At 44.4% G+C, this 23,297-nt stretch overlaps 1 protein-coding gene across 7 annotated transcripts in view; it reads right to left on the bottom strand.

The window, feature by feature from the left end:
• WDR59 (WD repeat domain 59) overlaps positions 1 to 23,297 on the bottom strand; it is an 84,258-nt gene that overhangs the window by 52,966 nt on the left and 7,995 nt on the right. For 3 of the 7 annotated variants that reach the window (XM_082366322.1, XM_082366323.1, XM_082366326.1), the window contains exons 2-6: positions 14,630 to 14,765; positions 10,673 to 10,758; positions 9,470 to 9,550; positions 7,244 to 7,281; positions 3,353 to 3,441 (exon numbers count right to left, since the gene is read on the bottom strand). In XM_082366322.1, the coding sequence (XP_082222448.1) occupies positions 3,353 to 3,441; positions 7,244 to 7,281; positions 9,470 to 9,550; positions 10,673 to 10,758; positions 14,630 to 14,765 (430 nt within the window). Of the gene's footprint in view, positions 1 to 3,352; positions 3,442 to 7,243; positions 7,282 to 9,469; positions 9,551 to 10,672; positions 10,759 to 14,629; positions 14,766 to 19,673; positions 19,724 to 23,297 lie in introns of all 7 variants that reach the window. The other 4 variants (XM_082366325.1, XM_082366324.1, XM_082366327.1 and 1 more) reach the window with 2 other exon arrangements.

Genomic DNA, 23,297 nt, shown 5'->3' with positions numbered 1-23,297 from the left:
AGAGACCGCCTCTATTCTTAAGAAACTCCGCTTTGTTTTGTTTAAAACAAACGACAGAAGAATTCTCCAGCTCTCCTTCACGCGTACTCTGAATACGGGCCTGTGAGCCTAATCTACTTCCGCTCCGGCTCCAGGTACGGCCTTAATGAAGGACACAAGGTAGTGGATGCTTTTCTCCTTTGGTACCGTGGTCTGCAATTCCTGCTCCCCTTCCTCACAATCACCCACAAAGAGGGGCTGTGACATCTAAACAGACCCAACCCCAATCCTGGGGGTAAAACCACTAATCTTTTTTTTTCTAATTGAAGTATAGCTGATGTACAATATTATATGTTACAGGTGTACAATATAGTGATTCACAATTTTTAAAGGTTATACTCCATTTATAGTTATTATAAAATATTGGCTTTATTTCCCGTGTTGTACAATATAACACAACATTGTTGCTTATTTTGTACATAATAGTTTGTCCCGCATAATCCCCTACCCCTATAGTGCCCCTCCCCCTTTCCCTCTCCCACTGGTAACCACTAGTTTGTTCTCTATATCAGAAACCCACCAAGCTTAAAATGATCAAGCCCTAAGACTTCAAAAAGAGAATGAACACACATCACAAAAGAAAACAATACATGATTAATAAGCATATATAAAACAAATTCAGAAGGAAACCTCAGAAATATATTCATACATTAAAACATTAAAAGATTGTTTTAAGCAATCAAGTTAGAAGATACTTGTAAATAATATTCAATGCAGTGAGGCTGCATTTGTCACTGCTGGTGTACATATAAAATAGTATAACCTGTTTGGGAAAAAAACTGGACAATTTTTATCAACAGACTTAAAATTCTTCCTTTCTTAAGGGAATATCCTAAATTCACAAAAAGCTTTAGGTACCAAAGATGTTCATCTTGGTGTTATTCGGAACACCTAGAAAACCAGAAACAACATGAATAATAAGTGGGGAATAATTAAATGTTAGAATCAATTATTGTACAGCTATCTGATACAATATGAGGTAGCCACTAAAAGTTATACTTAGAAAGAGCTTATAAGACAGGGGAAATGCATTTGTTGTAATGTTAAATGAAAAAAGTATGCATAACTATGCATATGATATGATAAACCATGTTTTAAAAAAAAGCATAAGAAAAGAAAACACCAAAATATTAGCATTTGTCTCTGGGGCAGGACTATGAATGATTTTTATCTTCTCTTTTATATTTTTAACAAAGAGCATGTATTACTTTCTGTAATCAGCACTGGTCTATGAGGTTAAGAGTGCAATCTCCAGAACCAGCCTCCCTGGGGAGAGAAGATGGCGGAAGAGTAAGACGCAGAGATCACCTTCCTTCCCACAGATACAGTAGAAATACATCTACACGTGGAACTGCTCCTACAGAACCAGCCTCCCTGAATTTAAATCCTGGCAACAAACTGTGCCTCAGTTTACTCAGCTGTAGAATGGGGTAATAATATTACCTACTTTAAAGGTTAGTTATAAAGATAAATGAATCCATACACATAAAGTTCTTAGAACAATGCCTGTGCATAATAAACACTTAGAAATATTAGTATTACTAGTCATTCACGAATTTGAGTGAAAATCCAACACTACCACTGATACTGCACTTTTTTAAGCCTGTGATGCTTGCTGCCAATAGTCCTGCTTTGATACTAGAAAGTGCCAGAGAAGTGAAATTACAACCAACAAGTTTTACAATCCATATGAACAAAAGTCCTAAGTATTAATAGCCAAGAAAAAGTTAAAGCTCTTTAAACAAAATAGATAAAAGGCTCGCTAAGGGAAGTCAGCGTTATGAGTAGACCAATCAGAAGGCTAGAAAGAAACAGTTCAGCAGTATATTTCTACAAGATAAGGAACACAGCTACTGTTTTGGAAAACAGGTCCTGACCGAGTTCATGGCTAAATACCCAATTGTTTATTTTGCCTATGGCTCTGAAAACAGTCTAAAGCAAATACACAAGCACTACAAATTAACCAAACATTTTAGTTAAACCATTTACTATATTTAAATGCTATACCAGTGACAAATATGAATAAAACCAATTGTCAATTGAAGAAATAAAGAGGGATGAAGAATGACTATTACCAGACTGGACTAAAGGGACAGAGATAAAACATATAGAAGATGCACCATCCATCCTTTCCTTATAAAATCACCTTGTCACCTAAGAGCCACTTAAAGCGAGGGCTTCGGCCGGCACACCCATTTCCCAGCAAGTCTTGGCACCCAATCCAGCAGCCTCCCAATCTCTGCTTCACTTCCCTCTCCTCTCCAACTGTATGACTTTATTCCCTGCTGGAAGGGGAAGGGAGCAGGGCAGCCGGAAGCAAGGCTGAGACTTTACAGTCAGCATCCCAGTTGGGACAGTTCCTGAACAAGTTCCAGGAAAACTAACAGTAGGTCCTCCCCACAAAGGCAGGTTTTACAGAGCAGGAAGCAGAATTTACACCCCAGATCTACAGAAGTCGACTACTCTCTGCATTCTTACCCAGTCGTCCGGCAGTTAGTTATGGAAGAGGCCCTTTCCCTGCACCACTGTTCTCACTGATGCCAACATATCAAACTTCCAGACTTGCCATTACAGTAGCCGCCCAGAACCCTGCAACTCTTTCATGCCTCTCAGGTCCATGGGCTAATGCAGGGAGAACGTACGCTCTGCAGGCTCATTTGAGGCTGACGGCACAGCTAGACTTCCAAGGGAAGATCTGAGCATACCGAGTATCCTGCCTCAGTGACTTAATTCTAGATGGTATATGTCCTAGAACAATGAGTTTTCACTTTGCAATCTGGGGCAGGAATAAGAAGCCTGCTGACCATTCTAGAATAGTGTCTGGTCCCCCAGGCTTGACCCCCTCAGTGACACACTCACTATTATCATCTTTATTCTGAAGAAAAGGAAACTGAGGCTTGGAAGAGTTTGTGGCTCACCTGATGTCATAATCAGGAAGCAGCAAAACGGGACGCTAGCTTAGGTCAGGCCAAGTTCATTTTCTTTTTTTTTTGGCCGCGGCACGCAGCTTGCGGGATCTTAGTTCCCTGACCGGGGTTTAAACCTGTGTCCCCTGTAGTGCAAGCTCAGAGTCCTGACTGCTGGACCGCCAGGGAATTCCCCAAGTTCATTTTCTTAACCACTGACCATAATGTCACACTCCCCTATCTTCCATCAACACCAGTTTGATCGGGAAGCAAATGTCATCTGGTACCAGGATCGTAACATGGCAATTAACTATGCTGCACAGGGTACCCCGGTCTCTCAAGACAAGTCCTGCTATTCACAACATCCTCTTCATATCCTCTCAGAGGGGAAAAAGAAGATTACTTACCCGCTTGTCCCATATCCGTACATCCCCGTCATGACTGGTGGCAAGGCAATTAGCGTTTTTTTTATTCCATTTGACCTGTGAGGCACCCGCTGCAAAGAAAAATCAGGGGAGGAAAGCTGTTGCCCTCAACGCCTTCAGTACCAGAGAGGAGCTTATCCAGGGGAGCTGGATAATGAGTTCCGGATGAGTAAGAACAGAACTCTTCAAGCTTCTATGACTGCATCAGCTCCACCATTAAGGAGAAAATGAAGCCAAAGAATAAATGAATTAACACATGGGAACAGGATCAGAGTCACCTAATTGAGGAAATAATCTCACTAAGGAGAAAAAAAAAAAAAACTTCAGGTTACCTCCGAGCAGAATCAGCAGGGAAATACAGTTTCTTACAGAGCAGCGGTTCAGCCCGGCTCTGCGGGCTGGTAACTGACACATCACACAACCTGGCCCTTCAGCCTCTCCGACACCAAGCTTGCGCTCCCAATCAGAAGAGCCTCAGCTCAAAGCCTGCTCCTTCCCACACTGGTTTTTTTGGTTTCGTTTCTGGGGGAGGGACAGTCTTGGAAAAACACAGCCTCCAGCTGAGGCTGAGCTGAAGAATGAGCCCCAGTGTGGCCCAATTCTGCCCTCAGGAAGTTATGTGCACCCCAGCCCCACTCTCATCTCCCCATCAGCGCCCGGTTAGACGTGGCCCTGCGTGGAGACAGGGAAAGGGAGCAATCCTGGCACCGTGTGGACTCAGTCCTCTGCCAGAACACAGAGGTAACAACAATGGCGACCAAAGAGCTACTTAAGAGAGGAGGCATACTGGAAGAGGCCAGAAGGGGCTGAGACAGGTGGAAAATTGGGACATAGCAGCACTTCCAGCTGACTCTTAAAATAATCACGTTGATGATGTTAAACCAGAATCACATGATGACTCTCCTTCCACCTCTTCTTGTTCTCTGCTCAGACAACACATGACATTTCTGCTTTGACACCCTCTCCCTTTGGGTGGGTGTTTATTACTTGGGGACACTGCAGTGGATCCAGGACTTTGGAGAGCAACCTGACCCAAGAATCCGGAGAGTATGAGAAAGAAAGCAAGGACTTAGAACCTAACAGGAAATAGAGTAAGGCCCAGACTTTATCCTTGCTTGGTTTTGGTGAGGGTATTTGTTTACTTATTTGTTTGTTTGTTGTGTTATTTTTTCCTTGAGACACAGGGCACCTTAAGTCACCTAAGAACGAATGATGGAGACCCCTGAAGTTGGAGGACGGCAGTGTATTACTTAGGAGACCCAGTTTCTTTGCAAGAAATGGTATCAGCTAGAGGAGAAAGTGTGTAAGAAAAGACTGCTCCAGGGACTTCCCTGGTGGTGCAGTGGTTAAGAATCCGCCTGCCAATGCAGGGGACACGGGTTCAAGGCCCAGTCCGGGAAGATCCCACGTGCCATGAAGCAACGGGGCCCGTGTGCCACAACTACTGAGCCTGCACTCTAGAGCCCGCGAGCTACAACTACTGAAGCCCGCACGCCTGGAGCCCGTGCTCCGAAACAAAGAAAAGCCACCGCAATGAGAAGCCTGCACACCGCAACGAAGAGTAGCCCCCACTCACCACAACTAGAGAAAGCCTGCGCGCAGCAACAAAGACCCAACGCAGCCAAAAATAAATAAATAAATAAATAAATTCATTAAAAAAAAAAAAACTGCTCCATCTCCACGTGACAGTTACCAAAGAATTCAACAACACAGGAGAAAAATTTTTCTCTCTGTCTTTAATGTTGTGTCTAAATGAGATGATGGATGTTCACTCAATTTACTGTGGTCATCATCTCACCATGTACGTAAGTCAAATCCTTATGCTGTACACAAACTTGTACAGTGCTGTGTGTCAATTATACCTCAATAAAACTGGAAGAAAAGGAAAAAGAAAAGAAAAACGAGTTCCAAGAAAATATGCCTTTCCCAGTAGGTGGTCCATCAGAACATGAAGCCTCCCAAAGGATTCTGGGAACCCCCTAATTCAACGTGCTTTACTAGGATCGTGACACCAGGGTCACATGGAGACCTCCCAGACCGTAAGAGTTCTCAGAAACAGAGAACGCTCTGGAGCACACGCGGACATGCTCTTACTGACTCCCTACCCCGAGGTATGAACAATGTGCTCACAGAGAGAGGAGGACCACTGGCTCTGGGGAGCCGCAGCGTCTGGGCTGCACCTCTCAGGGAAGGAGAGCTCTGCCACCACTGAGACCTCACTGAGGTGCAAAAAAGAAAGAAGTCTCCTACCTCTGTTTTTTCAGAAAGACTCCCAACAGAAAGCAATTAGAAGAATCTTTCTTTTTAGAGGTCCTCTATAAGCCATCTAACTTAGAAACCTGCAAGTAGAAATAACAAAGTCAGGGATGGATGACTGAGGCATTCACAGACCATCAGTACTTTCTTTCAGCTCAGGGTCCTCCGCAACCACGTCTGTGGGCTATTCTAACGCCTCAGATCATAAGTGCCTACAAGTGTGTGTGTGCACAGGTTGTGAGGGAGGCACCAGCACAACTGTTAAGCACTCAGCACAAGAGACACAGGTGCCTGAGTTCCACATCCACGGAACAAACACTCCCAGAGCATCTCCACAGGACAGGCGCTTAGGCTGATCCTGGTCTGCAGCCCTGAACAAGGCAGACGTGGTCCCTAACCTCACAGAACAAACCAACCAACTGCTTAATACAGTTGTGATGTTTAATGCCTTCAAATGATGACGTGTCGGGGTACAGGGGGATAAAAAGAAGAATCATGTGATCATTTTGGAGCAAACACCAAATGTGAATTCAAATGACGCAAGAAGATACAAAAAAGCAGGATTTAAGAGACAGATAATATGATCTGTTTTGACCAAGGATGCCAAAATAGAATACTGATGATTGGGCTTCATCATGGTGGGCAAGGTATACCGGTTCTATGCCCAAGTTCACCTCTCAGGAAGTGGTGAGAATACTCCGTAACAGCCCCAATGCAGAATTGCAAAAATAGTCAATTCCAACAGAATGATGAAAACAGGTAGCTCAGAAAGTAATTTCAAAGTTTCAGTATGCCCATATTAAATGATACCACTGGGACACAATCAGTATAATCTAGACTGTGAGGAAACCGCAGTTTCTTCAGTAAAGAAACTGCAGGGAAGGAAAAACAAACAAACCAAAAAAGGGGAGGGAGGAGAAACCTACCAACTGAAAGAGATGAGAAATATATCAACCACTTATAAATACGGACTTTATTTGGATTCTGATTCAAATAATTTGTAAAAAGAGAACAAAAAACCAAACAACTACTGAGACTACTGGGGAAATCTGAATACTGCTTAAATATTTGACGACATTAAACTACTGTTAATATTTTTAGGTATGCTAATAGTATTGTGGTTATTATTTTTAAAAGGATTTTTCTCTTATTAAAAATACTTACTGAAATATTTGTTGATGAAATGATATGACACCTGGGATTTGCTTCAAAATAATCCCAAAGGGGATAGGGGTACGGGTGGGTGGGCTAGTGGGTGAAAGCGGAAGGAAGATTGTCTGTTCGTTGACAACGTTCAAGCTGGATGACGAACACAGGGCAATTCATCCTCTTCTAGTTTTATACACTTTTGAAAGTTTCCACAAGAAAAAGTTTAGAAACAAACCAATGTGGCTCCTGCCCTTGAATTCTGAAATAAGTTCCTGACCACATTCTACAGTCCTGACTCTAACTTCTGAGAGGAGCGGGAGCAGGGCCCTTGTGATGCGGACCTTACAGGTCCACGCGACCGTGGACAGAGCCCGGGGCATGGGGGATGGGGGGGGGGGGGTCAGTGGGAGTGAAGCAGTGGAAGAAAGGGAATGCAGGCCGCCGGGGCGGGGGTGGGCGTCCACTCACCTACAGCAGACAGCGCAACGGTCGGCTTCCGTGTATCTCTGAAACATAAGAGTCAGAAATCAAATGCCCGTTCACCTGCCCCCATCCAGCTGGTGCCTTTCTCCCGCTGCTCGCATTTCTTCACTTTCCTTTCAGTGGGTTCTTGGACTTCAGTGGGAATGTGAGGGCCTTGAAAAGTAGTGTAAAGAGAAGCCTGTCTCCCTCCAGGGAGGTGAACTTTCTCAGCCTCTTCAGCTGAGGCTAAGTCTGAATTTCCAATTATACAGCTGTATCCACAGAGAACAAATTACGCGATCTGGCGTGGCCTGGGTGACTCTGATGCGGGGCTGGAGGGAGCCAAAAGAACCCCTTCCTGGTGTCATTCCTCCTGTGGAACAACGGGACAGTCGTGGAGGCGTAATTCTGCAAGAACCAACAGCACTGCCAAGGTGGAGTGGAAAACTACTCTGGATGTTCCCAACAGCCAAGAGGTAGAAGCAACCCAAGTGTCCACGACTGATGAACGGATAAATACACTATTGTCTCTACATACAATGGATTGTTATCAGACCTTAAAAAGGAAAGCAATACTGTCACGTGCTACAACATGGATGCACCCTGAGGACATTATACTAAGTGACGTAAGTCAGTCACAAAAGGACAAACACTGTATGATTCCACTTACACGTGGTACCTAGAGTCGTCAAATTCATAGAGACAGAAAGTAGAGTGGTGGCTGCCAGGGACTGAAAGGAGGGGGACACGGGGAGTTGGTTAATGGGTACAGATTTTCAGTTCTGCAGGATGAAAAAGTTCTGGAGCTTTGTTGCACAACAATGTGAGTATACTTAACACTACTGAACCGCACACTTAAAAATGATTAAGATGGTAAATTTTGCTTGGTGGCTTTTACCACAATTTTATTTTTTTTAAAACTACTCCTGGATACAATGGGAGACTCAACCGTTCACCACGAATGGTCAAAATGACAGAACTGGGCAGCCCCCTAGGGCTAGGAGGGCCAGACAAGGCAAATCTGCAGCCCTGGCTTACTGTTCAGAAGACCTGAGAAGGCAAGTCAGTTCAAGTGTCTTTCAGTCTTTAAATTATGAAAACAACTGTTTCATGTAAATGAGGGACCCTTGCCCCAGAGCTCCCAGGGGGTTGTTTGCTTGTTAAGAGCCCCTCTCTTCCACTTCCCCTGGATTTTTTGCTCCTCCTCCCTCCTCTGGCGCTGCCCTTAGACCTGTCACCTCGGAAGCGCTAACCTGCATGGGATGAAGGTGAAGTCAGCTGTGCGCATCCTTACTCCCTTGGGATCCCTTTCCCTGGTCTGTCTGGTCAGTCAAACCTCAATACCTGGCTTGTCCTCTGCCTGCAGTTTACCTTTCAGTGTAAAGCATCACAAAGTCACTGCCAATTGGGAGCAGAGTGGCCTGGTTGGGGAGAGGGTGTCCTGTCCTGGGGACTCCACAGGCCACAGGCCCTCTAGTTAACGGTTATGGGGAAAGGAATCTGCTTTACAAAGAGAAACAGGAATAGATGTTTATTAAGAACTTAGGACGCGCCAGGCCCTGGGCTGGGCGCTCCTCCACTCTTTGCTCCATGGAGAGTTGCTCTACGAGGTGGCTCTCAGCCCCCTTTCCAGAGGGGAAGTGAAGCGTCACCAAGAGCAAAGCAGCTGTCCTGGAACACTGCTCGCTGCAGCACGTGTGTGTCTGTACCCATTAGAATGCCCCCACCGTCACCTGCCACTTCAGGAAACTCCAGCCTCACTTCCAAATGCCAGAACCTGTGGTTCTCTGACAACGGGATTTCCCTGGCTGCTGAAGCCCGTTTTGCAAACCTCTGTGACAGGCCTGAAGTGCCAGGGAGCTGAGGCCCCCGGGGACAGCCTTCAGCCAGTGACTGACAGTGGATGGCACGCCCGCTTCCTCAGCCCTCGGAGGGGAACACCTCTGAGGAGGGAGTGGTTCACCAGCCCCTAGTGTTCCCAGTAAGACCAAGCTCCACCTGTTCATGGTGGTACCCAAGTAGATGATGCGCCCTCTCTGTGTGGCCTTCCCGATCCTGTCTCTCTTCCCCACCCCCACCAGCAGTTCTGTCCCCTCCTAAACAACGTATCTGCAACGTCTCCTCGTCTCAGGGTCTGCATCTAGGGAAAACCAAATTAAGATACCCGATCTCTAAAACAAAGGTCCCAGATCATCCCACAGCCAAGTGGTTATGCCTCTTAACGGTTCTTACTTGATATCCCAAATGTAGATGTAGGTGTCCACAGAGCTGGTGACCAGGAGATCTGGCTCAAACACTGCCCAGTCCAAGTCACTGGAAACACAAGGAATAAACAGGACAACAACGAAGAGAAAAAATTCAGAGTCCATTTCCAAAGCATTCGCAGATTTCATTTCTAGTGGCTTCAGAAAGTCACTGTTAATGGGCCCCTGAACATGGTTTAGGCTGGGAATCTCCGAAGTTCTTTGGGAAAGAAGACTTAACCAAGCTCCAAAGGAAACTTTCAGGTCCTTCCCTGGTTACCACCTGCCCCCCCCAAACCAAAAGAAACGGAGCGTTTCAACTTAAAACACATACACACACAAAAGCGCACATACATGCATCTGCGCAAACTAAGACAAAACAAAGAAAAAAACCCCACGTAATTGTTGACATCGTTTTTTAAATCAGACTCAACCACAGATACCTTGAGTAAACCCAACATCTTTAAAGCACTGGCAAACTGCCGTGTTGCCACACAGCTTTCAAGGAGGGCAAGCAGGGCTCTGGTCCTCCCCACCCACGTCCTCAGTCCTTGAAAGGCACTTGCTACACAAACAGTTAACACAGGCCGGTGGGGGGGTTCTGGCCTTTCCCATCACCTCCCACGTCAGCTTCACCACTCCCACACTTCCTGCTGCTACTTCTCACAAGAAGTTTTCCCCACCCAGAAACAGTGACCCAAGGAAAGGATGGATCCAGGAACATTCCAGAAGCCAGCTGGAAGGCCACGAGTGGGAAGCAACTGGGCATCTGGGTAACGGACTATGATGCAGGAGCTCCACGTGGTGTCCCACCGCGGCTGGACAGAGAGCAAAGGGCTGGCCCCCAAGGTCTCTGTGCTCCGGGGCACCGCCGACCGTGAGCTGCGGGATTCTGTGGCCGTAAGTTCATCTCCCTCCTGCAGCAAACAGCTCTAACCCTTTATTCTGGACCGGGCTGTACCTAAGTGTCTCCTGGGATCGGGGTGAACAGCTACAGGGACGCTGGCTCCTAAACACCGGCTGTTCCTCGCCGCAAAGACCATCACTTCAGGACTACTAAGGATGCAGCAGCCACCTGGGGCCAATGCAACACAGAGGGTCAAGCCTGGAGGGGGATGGTGTCTTTGTTTCACTTCCCGAGAGACTGTGACAAAGTGAGACAGGCCAGGGAGCAGTGGAGGGCTGTGCCTACCTGATGACACGAGTGTGGCCTTGTAAGGTCGTGCCAACTTCCCCACTGCCGTCTTTCCACTTATAAAGGTCGACCCGTTGGTTGCTCTGAAAAGAGACAAGGGGAAACCCATCTTGAACAGTTACGGCTGAACTAAGGCTACAGACACACTCGTGAGCACGTGACCTATGGGTTATGGAGCCGCCCCCAACCATCAGAGGAACGACCTCCCTGCCCTGAGGGTCACACACCCATCTCCCCAGCTGCTGTCACACTCCATGGTCTCAGCTCACCCTCCCCACCATCAAATGCCCGGAGTCCACCTACCACACTTTGAAAAAACACATGCATGAGAAAGAAAACAGAATCACCACTAAAAGGGTGTCTTAGAAGACAAAATTATAGAAGACTCCTTGAAATATGAACTTCTTTAAGGGTTAAGCAGAAAGACACAGGGAAAATGGGCCAGAAGAAACCACAATTACAATAAGGAAAAGGAAGAAAAACAAAGCTTCAATCAAACTACATTTCTCTTAAAGAAACAACAAGCCAGCAAATGCTCCCTAAATATCATGAGTTCATAAAACACACTGAAAATGGATAAAGATTACTAATAGACTAATTACTATTAGTAGGCTATTTAATAATTTCTGAACTGATTATATATATATATATATATATATGAGATGGATTTTCATTTTAGCTCAGAGACAGATAGTTGTATACAGCTCTGAGATTTTTATCCAGAAATGCCAGTTTCCAATTCTAAATAGGTAAGGTTCCTGTCAAAAGGTAAGGATTCAAAGTAGCTTCCAATGGGAATAGGAGTGTAAAGAAAAGCCCCCCTCATCTCATAATAACATTCCCAGCCATTTCCAGGGTCTGCTAGTGCCAGTTTATGGATTAGGAACCTTAAGAAATCTGCCCTCTGCTCTTTCCCATCACACTGCACACTGGGTGTCATCACCCACATCATAGGTGAGGCAACTGAGGCTCCAAAAGTTGGATGGGCACTCAAGATAAAACAGTGAGTGTTAAAACTGGGACTTGACCTCAGATGTGCCTAACTCCAAAGCTCTTTCTCCTGAAAATGCTTGCCTTCCAACCAAGAGCAATGAAGGGGAAAAAAAAAAAATCAGTAAACTGAACTTCATCAAAATTAAAACTTTTATGTATCAAAAGACATTATCAAGAAAGTAAAAAGATAATCTACAGAATTGGAGAAAATATTTGCAAATCATGTCCCTGATAAGGGTCTAGTATCAGAAATATATAAAGAACTCATAACTCAACAGCAAAAAGACAAACAACCCAATTCAAAAACTGGCAAAGGACTTGAATAAACATATCTCCAAAAAATGATATACAAATGGCCAGCCAGCACATGAAGAGATGTTCAACATCATTAGCCACTAGGGAAATGCAAATCAAAACCACAGTGAGATACCACTTTATACCCACTAAGATGGCTAGAATTTTTAAATTACAAAAACAAAAACAGGAAATAAATTTTGGTGCGGCTGGATTGTGCATTGCTATGCAATGCTGATGCATTGCTGATGGGACTGCAAAACGGTCTTGTGCATTGTAGAAAACGGTCTGATGGTTCCTCAAAAAGTAAAACACAGACTTACCACATGGCCTTTCAATCACTCCTAGGAATATACCCAAAAGAAGTGAAAATGAGTACCCAAAAAAGTACATGTACATGTACTTCCCTGGTGGCACAGTGGTTAAGAATCCGCCTGCCAATGCAGGGGACACGGGTTCGAGCCCTGGCCCGGGAAGGTCCCACATGCCGCAGAGCAACTAAGCCCGTGCGCCACAACTACTGAGCCTGTGCTCTAGAGCCCGCGAGCCACAACTACTGAAGCCTGAGCGCCTAGAGCCCGTGCTCCGCAACAAGAGAAGCCACCGCAATGAGAAGCCTGCACACTGCAACAAAGAGTGGCCCCCGCTCGCTGCAACTAGAGAAAGCCCACGCGCAGCAACAAAGACCCAACGCAGCCAAAATAAATTAAATAAATAAATAAATTTATATATATAAAAAAAGTATACATGCATGTACATGTTCTTAGCAGCACTATTTATAATAGCCAGACCAAATGTCCATCGTTGGGTGAACAGACAAAATGTGGTGTATCCCTATGATGGACTATTATTCAGCCATAAAAAGGAGTAAAGTACTGATACATGTTCTGACGTGGATAAAGAAGCCAGCCACAAAAGGTCATGTATGGTTATGACCGCATTTATATGAAATATCCAGAATAGCTAAATCCAGAGATGGAACACAGACTGGAGGTGGCCAGGGGCTGGGGGTGGGGGAATTACTGCTTAATGGTAAGGGGGTTTCCTTTGGAGTGATGGAAATGTTTGGGAACTAGATAGAGGTGGCAGTTACATAACACTGTGAATGTAGTAAATGATACTGAACTGTTCCCTTTAAATGACTGTCTGAAAAAAATAAATATATAAGGCCCTTTCTTGCCACTCCCAAACACATGCAGTGTTAATCCACTTGGGCCGAGTACTGAAGGGTCAGCCTAAATCTGTGGTTCCCAATCCGGGGAGATTTTGCTTCCCAGGGGACACCTGACACTGCCTAGAGACGTTTTTGGCTGTCACGATGGGGGTGAGGGAGGAGGCTACTGGCATCTAGTGGGGGAGGGGCCAGGGATGCTGCTAGTTTCCTACAAAGCACAGGACAGCCCCCACCACGAAGAATGATCTGGCCCGACCTGTCAACAGTCCCAGGAATCAGTTCCACTTTAGTCATTGTCCCTGGTTAAAGGCAGACTGTCAGATTCTATTTTGGAAATGACGGGGAAGAGCAGCTTTTTGTTCCTTCTAAAGCTGACAGCACTGCTCTTCTTTCTTTTGTGAGATGCTTTCCTCTCACAGACTGTCATTCCCAATAAGAACAGACCCAGACAGCACTGCGAATGGTCATATTCCCTGGAGGATGAGAAGGGCTCCTTCAAATACTGCCCTCCCGGCCCAGTGCAAAAGGAGCCAGAGGTTTAGGTCTCTAGTTGTCCTAGGAGAACAGAACACTGATAAAGAATCGGGCAAGGGATACCAGAGATGATCTAAGCCCAGATATTTTTTCAGTTGTGAACCCCTTGGAAAACCTAATGAAACATATGCATCTTTTCCCTGGAAGAATTCACATATAAACAGGATTCAATCAAAAAAGAATCCCTTCCTTTGAGTGGAAGGGTGTATGGAATCTTCTGATCCCTCTGAAAGCAATGACAGTCGCCCCCAGACCAGCTCACCAGGTCCTTCCTTAGAGCCTCTTTCAGTCACTGGCTAGTTACATTCATGCAGAAAACGGGTTCTTATCACACACAGACATAAAGGTATCTACCAGTTTCCCTTTCCAAATCTGGATTCAATTCTTACAATTTTCGATGGTACCCTCAATTCTTTTCATATACATTTAAATCTGTAATTGCCTCCATCTTCCTTTTAGAACCATGCAACCCCTCTGTGCCGCCTGAGAAATGACGATTATGTTCTCTTCTCTATGTAGAACACAGACCTACCAGCCTAGATCTCACATTTAAAAGAGTTTTCCGGGCTTCCCTGGTGGCGCTGTTGTTAAGAATCCGCCTGCTAATGCAGGGGACACAGGTTCGAGCCCTGGTCCGGGAAGATCCCACATGCCACGGAGCAACTAAGCCCGTGCACCACAACTACTGAGCCTGCGCTCTAGAGCTCGTAAGCCACAACTGCTGAGCCCATGCACCACAACTACTGAAGCCCACGCGCCTAGAGCCCATGCTCTGCAACAAGAGAAGCCACCGCAATGAGAAGCCCGCGCACCACAACAAAGAGTGGCTCCTGCTCGCCACAACTAGAGAAAGCCCGCACGCAGCAACGAAGACCCAACACAACCATAAATAAATAAATAAATAAATTTATAAAAATAAAAAATAAAAGCCTTTTCCTGTACTCCTCGAATGAGCTCACCGAGGCTGCAAAATAGTGCGCGAAGCTGTCATGAGGATTCCACTGCACGGCTCCAATGTCCCACTTGCTCTGGCGTGAGATCTTTCGATGACCTTCGAAGGGGGCATCTAGATTGACGATGTATAGGAATCGGCGGCTAGGAAAACAACATCAGCATTATGAAAACAGAACAGCATTAGCACTAAGATAGAAAAGCACATTTGGAATGACATACGGTTCGCAAGCAGTGCTCAAAAAATCCCCAGATGTACATGACGTTTATCGACTCTGAAAGGCATACAAGTGACAAGAGTAACTCGTGGCTGCTGGGCAAGCGGGAGCCGTACCCCCTGTGAGATCTGTCTCTAGAGATGGTCCTCCCTCCCATATCCATGGAAGTCTGACCTCCTCCACCAGATTCAGCTCCAGCCCAGCCCTCTCCCAGGCTTTTCCAATCCCCCAGTTAGGATCATAGCTGCTTCCACACGACTCCCATGACACAGTCTGCATTTGGACTACAGCACAGCGCTTATCTCTGTAGCAGAACTGCTAACGTAAAGGTTCCTGTCCCAAACCAACTGAGTGTTTGGGGTATGGACCGTGTCTTGAATATCTTTGTATGTCCCTCATCACTAGGCACAGTGCTTTGCATGCAATAAACGTGTGTAAAATTAAACACCTCGCTTATCACTTAGCCAAATAATTTGAGAAAATCTCAAATTCCCGTGCAAGTTGACTACTTGGTGATGGGAACTAAATTAACACTATCAGAAGGGGAAACAATAACCAAAAAATAATAATAATGAAAATAATAATAAGTGCCAATAATGTTCAAGGTGCCAATCAATATAAAGGATCTGAAAACAGTGATGTTCTCTGTTCACCTATTTTCCTTCTGTTTTAAGAAAAAAATCCTTGGTATGTGTATCAACCTCTTCAGCAGCCATCAGTGATTCTTTGTTGGGGAGCGCTCCAAGCCCCCGGGAGTCGGCAAGGACAGGTGGGCTTGATAATGAAGAAAAAGATTCATTGTCCCTGCTCAGAACAGACAGGAAGTAGAAAGTAAAAATGGCATGTAGAACTCTAGCAGAAACCCTAGGAGGGATGGATTAAGAGAGAAGGGAAGCACAGGTAAGACACAAATTAAGAGAATTTCTGGGGCTTCTGAGAAAGTTGGTATAGTACAAAGACCTAGAAACTCTGACCTCTTCCTAAGGAATCATCTGATCCTACGGCAGGCAGGCCGGCATTTCCCATTAGAATGAAAACAGGGCAAAGGCCAAGCACTATATATATGGCGTGTTTTTCAACAGGGGAAATCAGAGACAGTACAGGGCAAATGCAGAACAGCAGAAGGTGGGCACTTCAGGATAAACATGCCAGATTGGACATACATGTTTGTCTTCATCCCCCACTGAAGACCCACTAGAATAAGAGTGAAAACATAAAAGACAGAAACCCACAAAGAAAATGAGAGAGGAAATGGAAAGCCGACGGAAAAATGGTAACTGATCTAGAGGAAAGACAACCAGCACCCAAGTGCCTGCAGAGCGAGCTGGTTCACACTGTGGAATCCAGGCCCGCAGGAGCTGGAGAGGAAGAGAAACTACCTCAGAGGAGCCCTGGGCCTGGGACAAGAGGCACAGCAGGGGGTGAGCGAGAGCTGCTGTGCTCAAAACAGGGCAGGAAGTGGAGGGTGAGACCCTCAGGCCTCCTCCCCTGCTCAGAACTCACAACACATGGCTTTTAGTCTTCAGGTGGTGACTAATGACAAGCGGATTCTTCTCAGGAGGAAGTGAGCAGCCCGAGAAAGAACGAAAGCGAACAAAACAACAACAACAACAACAAAGCCCTGGAGATGGTGACGTCCGGGCACCCTCCAACAAAAGGGCCTAGTTCCCACCTGATCTCCCTCCAGTGGATCCCACCACTGCACATGTAAACAGAGATGCCACTCACTCTTTAATATTAACAGAGAGCCCATGAGCATCAGTCACAGCAGGAAACTTGAAAGACAGAGACCAACACAGCCAAAAGGAAAAAAAGGAAATGGGCGGCACAGAGGAAAGAAGAAAACCTAGAATTAATATTCTCAGAGACATAGAAGAAGACAATTTAAAGAACAGAGAACAAGAGCTCTTGGAAATTAAAGTTATAGTTGATATTTTAAAACCTGACAGAAGGGTTGGAAGTTAAAGTTGAAGAAAACTCCCAGAATGCAAAACAGAAAGACAAAAAGACCAAAAAGTTCAGAAGAGAATCCATACAGGATATCCAACATGCACTAAGAGGAGCTCCACAAAGAATGAGGAAAATTATCAAAGACATAATGCAGGAAAATTTCTCCAAACTAAAAGACACAGATTTCCAGACTGAAAGGGCCCTCCAAGGTGCTAAAAATTATTCGTTATTTTAATCTGAATGGTGACCATATTTGTAAATTTATTTGAGCTGTTCACTTAAGCATACACCTTACTACACATATTTTAAAGTTCAATATAAGAAAATGAAATGGTGAACTTCAAGATCATGTTGAAAAATAATATGGATGTATGCATGTCTAAGAACACATCAGAACAAGAACACTTGCATGATTTCCAGTTACATAATCCCGTTCTCTCCTAGAATGCTACAAATGACAATATCCACATCAGTCAATACTGAGAAATCTAACGTTTGAGATACAGTTATTCCAGGGCACTTGAAAGTATTTTATGGGTTGTTAATATGGCTACATAATTCCAAGTATATGTTATTTTTCTATTTGTTTAGATAAAACAGGTAATAATGTCAAAAAGGGGAGGAGGGTCCCTCTAAGTGCCCAGCACAATGAATGAAAAAAGACACATACCAAAGCGGTCACAGTGAAAATTTCACACGCACAAGAGGTAAAGATAACACTAGGGATAAAGATAGGATTTCTCCAAAGAGAAAAAATAGGTCACATACAGAGTCCAGAATCAGAATGGCATAGGACCTCTTGACAATAACTCTGAGAAGAAGAACCCCAAATACTGATTCAACCCAACAATTGTTATATGACTACATTGGAAGGAGGGGGAAGGCCAGGTATATATACATAAGGGACTCACAACTGAAGTAAAAGTGCTAAATATTCATCATCTACTGTAAGAAGTCAATTTGAATATCTATGATGGATAAATCAAGTTATAGCAGTGTATGTAGTATACCACTTGGAAAAATAGAGGCAATTCAAAATAAATAGCTAAAAGAGTCTTAACTGGTTGCCTCTGGTGAGTGAGATCAGGGTGCGGAAAAAGGTGAGGTGGGGGGCTTCCCTGGTGGTGCAGTGGTTAAGAATCCACCTGCCAGTGCAGGGGACACGGGTACAATCGCTGGCCCGGTAAGACCCATATGCTCCGGAGCAACTAAGCCCGTGAGCCACAACTACTGAGCCTGCGCGCTAGAGCTCATGCCGTGCAACAAGTGAAGTCACGACAATGAGAAGCCCGCGCACCCCAATGAAGAGTAGCCCCTGGTTGCCTCAACTAGGGAAAGCCCATGCACAGCAACGAAGACCCAACACAGCCAAAAATAAAAAAACAAATAATTAATTAAAAAAAAAAAAAGGTGAGGTGGGATTCTGCTGACTGACAATATAAGCCTTGTAATGTTACTTGACTTTTCAAACTATGTACAGGCATTTCCTTGATTTAAAAAAAAAAAAAAAAGAGGTTTAAAAACTGACTAGGAAATTAATAACATATACCAAAAAACCACTGACTTGTACATTTAAATGGGTGAATTGGGGCTTCCCTGGTGGCACAGTGGTTAAGAATCTGCCTGCCAATGCAGGGGACACGGGTTTGAGCCCTGGTCCGGGAAGATCCCACATGCCGCGGAGCAACGAAGCCCATGCGCCACAACTAATAAGCCTGCGCTCTAGAGCCTGTGAGCCACAACTACTGAGCCCACTTGCCGCAACTACTGAAGCCCGCGCGCCTAGAGCCCGTGCTCCACAACAAGAGAAGCCACCTCAATGAGAAGCCCGCGCACCGCAACGAAGACTAGCCCCTGCTCGCCGCAACTAGACAAACCCCACGCACAGCAACGAAGACCCAATGCAGCCAAAAATAAATAAAATAAATAAATTTTTTTTTAAAAAGGGTGAATTGCATGGTATGTGAATTATATCTCGATAAAGCTATTTTTTAAAAAAGTGAGGTTGGCAGGGGCAGAAAAGAGACATACCAATTTTTCCTATCTATGCATTCAGGGTGACACAAGAAAATGGTATCAATAACTGTCTCTGGGGAGTGGAGTCAGAGGTAGGCGGGAAACTTACTTTCCATGGTATATCCTTTTGAATTAATGTTTGCTATGGTTTTATCTAAAAGTAATTTAAAACATGATTTCAAAATAAAATAATGAAGTTAATAAAAAACACTTCATTTTATAAATGGGTTCAAAAACAACTAAGTTAATGAACATATAGCTAAATCTGAGAGGTAGTAATCTAGAGCAACATGAAAGGAAAGGGACTCTGACCATTAAATGTTATCATACTGGTACAATGTTAGGATGATTAGCAAATGCAGGGACCTTAATTGCCAGAATCTTAATTTTGAACCAGAAGACACTACAGAAATTATGTAGTTCAACTTCTTCATGATGAAATCGAATTGCTTCATGAGAAAACCGAAGTCCAGGGAGGCCAACTGAATAAATGTCCAGGGGCTCATAATCAATGGCACTGCCAAACTGTAACCCAGATCCTCTCAATCCTAGGAACTAACTACCTGTTAGACTGTACCAGACAGCATCCTTCTGAAGAGTCCATGCACTAAACAGAAAATGGCAATTTCAAGACCAAACTACCAGTCACTAACATTTCAAAGGAATTTTATTGCTCACCTGTTAGGGCAGAGAAAAAAATAAACTGCAAATAATCCCCACAACTACCGCTGAGGTCACTAGGACAGCAGAACTAAACCCTATGACCGTAATCCTTAAATAAAAAAGTATTTTCCAATTTCCCAGAAACCTCTTGATTTGCAATTTGTTCCCAGAAATCGTGGCAGACGAACTCTGTAAGCTCACTTACCCGGAAAGCACTGCATGCTGCCCGAGACAGTCCACAGACATTGCAGTTGCCTGTGAGAGAGAACACAGATTCAGTTCTGCCAGCAAAGCCGGCTCAGGTTAGAGAAGACAGGCAGGTAGACACCTGTGGGTCTTCCTCTTCCCATGGCCCAGGCAGTCCCCAGCTGGCAGTTCTCTACAGTGGATACTTTAACCCCCTTCTAATTCTCATTCAAATCTCACATTCACCTTCCACAATAGGGCAGCAGTTGTCTGTTCCCCCTGAGACCAGGGCTACACACAATATAACCTGGGACATCTTCCTCTCTCTCTCTCTCTCTCTCTCTCTTCCTCCCTCTCTCTCTCTCTCTCTCTCTCTCACACACACACACACACACACACACATACACACACACATATACACACATACACACACCATCCATGCCTTCCCAAAGGGCATGGACTCCTCCTCCAAGCCAAATGGCAATTGGTAATATTCAAACACCACCTCTGCTGAATCCACGGTCACATTCTTGTCATTGAGATGCCCAGTTCTCATTTAATCTGGGTTTTCCAGCACATTTTACTGGCTTCCATTTCCCAGGTCTCCCAGTTCCTAGGGAGTACTATCTTTTCAGGATCTTATGTCCAATTTCCAAAAGACCACACTGAATCAAACAAATCTGCATTCAGGCTGGAGCACGAGGCTAATTTTAATCATGGTAGTTATAGCCCTAAATTCGCTTATTTGGACAAGTTCAAGTCCTGCTGCATTCTCAGGGCATTATCTGAAACAGCTTGTGCCGTTGTTTGGTTATTAAATGCTCTAAGTTCTTTCCAAGAGTCTATCAAGAGAGAATGCATTTTGTACATTCTGCTACACTCACAAATCACAAATGGTAAACAGAAATTCCCTTCCTCACTCTCGCTGGTCTTATTAATGGGTTTCTCACTTGTACACCCTCAAGAAACATGTCACAGATAATATTAGGGACAAGAAGCCAGAGTGCTTTCACTGGAGGCTGAAAAGGGATTATTATGCATCCTTCATTCCACTAGAGTCGTGAGCAGAGAATAGCCCAGCTGGAAAGGCAGGCAGTGAAATGAGATGCCATTTCCAGAACTCTTCTGTGCAATGTATACATTAAGGGTATGAAAGAGGGCAAGATGGTACCTCCAACCAGGGGCGGTACCATCTTTCTAGAGGGTGTGTGGTAGCAAGAATCCTAAGGTGTTCCCAAGATTCTGGGCCCTTGGGGTACATACACATTCTCCCCATTATTTAAACACTAATTTAGGTACTGCTGTAAACGGATTTTGAGATGTAATTAAAGTCCCAAATCAGTTAACCCTAAGATAGAGAGACCCGAAACAACCCAAATGCCCATCAGGTGATGAATGAACAAACAAAACGTGGTATATACACACAATGGCATACATGCTACAGCATGAATGAACCTTGAAAACATTACGCTAAGTGAAATGTCAGACAAAAAAGGATAAATACTGCATGATTCCACTTATATGAGGTGTCTAGACTAGGTAAATTCATAGAAACAGCAAGTACAGTAGAGGTTGCCAGGGGTTGGGGGTGTGGGGTGTGGTGTGTTATTGTTTACTGAGTACGGAGTTTCCATTTGAGATGATGAAATATTTCTTGGGGGAGGGAGGAAGGGGAGATAGAGAGACCTAATCACATCAGCCCTTTAAAGCTAAGTCTAGAGGTCAGAGACAGAGGAAGTCAGAGATTTGAAGGATGAGGGATTGATTTAACATGGAGAAGACTCTTTGCTGCCAGCTGTGAAGATGGACAGACCACATGGCAGAAGCTGAGAGTGACCTCTAAATAACAATCAGCAAAAAACCAGGGACCTCTGTCCTTTAACCCTCAGGAACCAAATTCTTCCAACAACCTGAATGAGTTTGTTAGCAGATTCTTCCCTAGTCAGCTGAGCCTCCGGACGAGAACACAGCTGACTGATGCCTGGATTTCAGCCTATGAGACTGAAGAGAGAAAGCAGACATGCAGAGCCTGGATTTCTGACCTACAGTACTGTGAGCTAATAAGTGGGTGGTGCTTCAAGCTGCTAAGTTTGTGGTACAGTGAGTGACAATAAAGGATGATCTGGTAATAATACCCAAAAAAAAAGTCACGTTGTCATTTTGTCTTTTTTTTTTTTTTTTTTTTTTGGCCACGCTGCACGGCATAAAGGATCTTAGTTCCCTGACCAGGGATCAGACCCATGTCCCCTGCAGTGGAAGCGTGAAGTTCCAACCACTGGACCACTAGGAACTCCCCTAAAGTCATGTCCTTTAACTCAGTAATTCCACCTCCAGAATCTATCCAAAATACAGCAAAACTTTCATACACAGAGTTGTTGAATTCATGTTCTCTATAAGTAAATTATAGATATCTATACAATGAAATGTTCTAGAAGCATTAAAGAATGACATAGAAAAATGCAGGAGCCTGCAATTAGAGTATCATAACTCACCATATCACCTTATCAGAGCAGGTTATTTTTTAAGAGGTAAAACAAAAAAACCCACACCTAACTGACATTTCCCTACTCCTATCCCAGAAAGAAAGAGGTTATGTTTGCAGGAGCACATGAAGGAGGGTTTGCTAGGCTGTCCCAAAGGGGGAAATGGAGAGAGGGAAGTGTTTTAAGCAAAGGACGTAAAAATAAACTGACCAGAGTAAAAGGTGGTGCTTTGTCAGGGACAAGAATCCCCCTGGAAAGGCCTCAGCACCCTCAGTGCACCCGATGGGGAACGGCTGAGAGATGCTAAGTCTGGGCATCAGGGGTGAAGAACCATAGGGTTCTTGTATGATCCCACTGCAAAGAGAGGAAGGGAGCCCCATAGTGACTGAGAGAGAACCTCCCACCAGCAGGCAGAGCCCTGCTGCAGATTAAAGACAACTTAGAGGAGTACAGGAAAGTGGTATTTCATTCCCTACTATGAACTAAAATTTAAATCGGCTACTTAGCCTGAAAAAAGTATCCCAAAATGTTTAGATGGTAGTTGTTCCTATGGGATTTTAATTTTATTCCTCTAAATGAGCCTACCTTTTTGTATTATTTCTATATTTGCATTATTTTATAATAAAAAGCACTTTCTTTCCAAGGCTCCTTCCTTTCCCTTGCTAACTTATCACCCATGAATTTATCTATACTTCTCCAGTTCCCTCACTTTTTTAATACCTCCTAGGATAATGAACTTTGATAGTTCATTGCCTGCTGTGGGAAACCTTCTATTGGAATAGAGAGAACTGATGAGCAAAGTTTGTGTACCTTATCCCCACATTTTATGACGTAAAATTCCAATCATACCTTTTCTGAACCTTTGTTTTTAGAAATTGAAAATTCCTCTCCCGCCTGCCGGAAACAAACTTATGTTCAGAAATTCTCCCTGTCAAGGTGACATCTTTAGACAAAAGAGAATAAAGTTCTTAACAGCCCTGTCCTTTCTGCAGGATGGTGGCCTTTGCCGCACACTTTAGGAGTCATATGACCTCTACGAAATAAGACTGCCATAGCACTGACAGTGATGGTTGATTCTTACTGGCCTAGAGAAAATGTAATTCATAATGTGGAAAAGACAAGCTAACTGATGGCTGATAAAAGATACCATTTCATGAGAC

This window comes from Balaenoptera borealis (assembly GCF_965194805.1).
Source record: "Balaenoptera borealis genome assembly, chromosome: 19".
Taxonomy (NCBI): domain Eukaryota; kingdom Metazoa; phylum Chordata; class Mammalia; order Artiodactyla; family Balaenopteridae; genus Balaenoptera; species Balaenoptera borealis.
The sequence above is the reverse complement of the archived record's forward strand: the minus strand, read 5'-3'. Positions and strand labels throughout refer to the sequence as shown.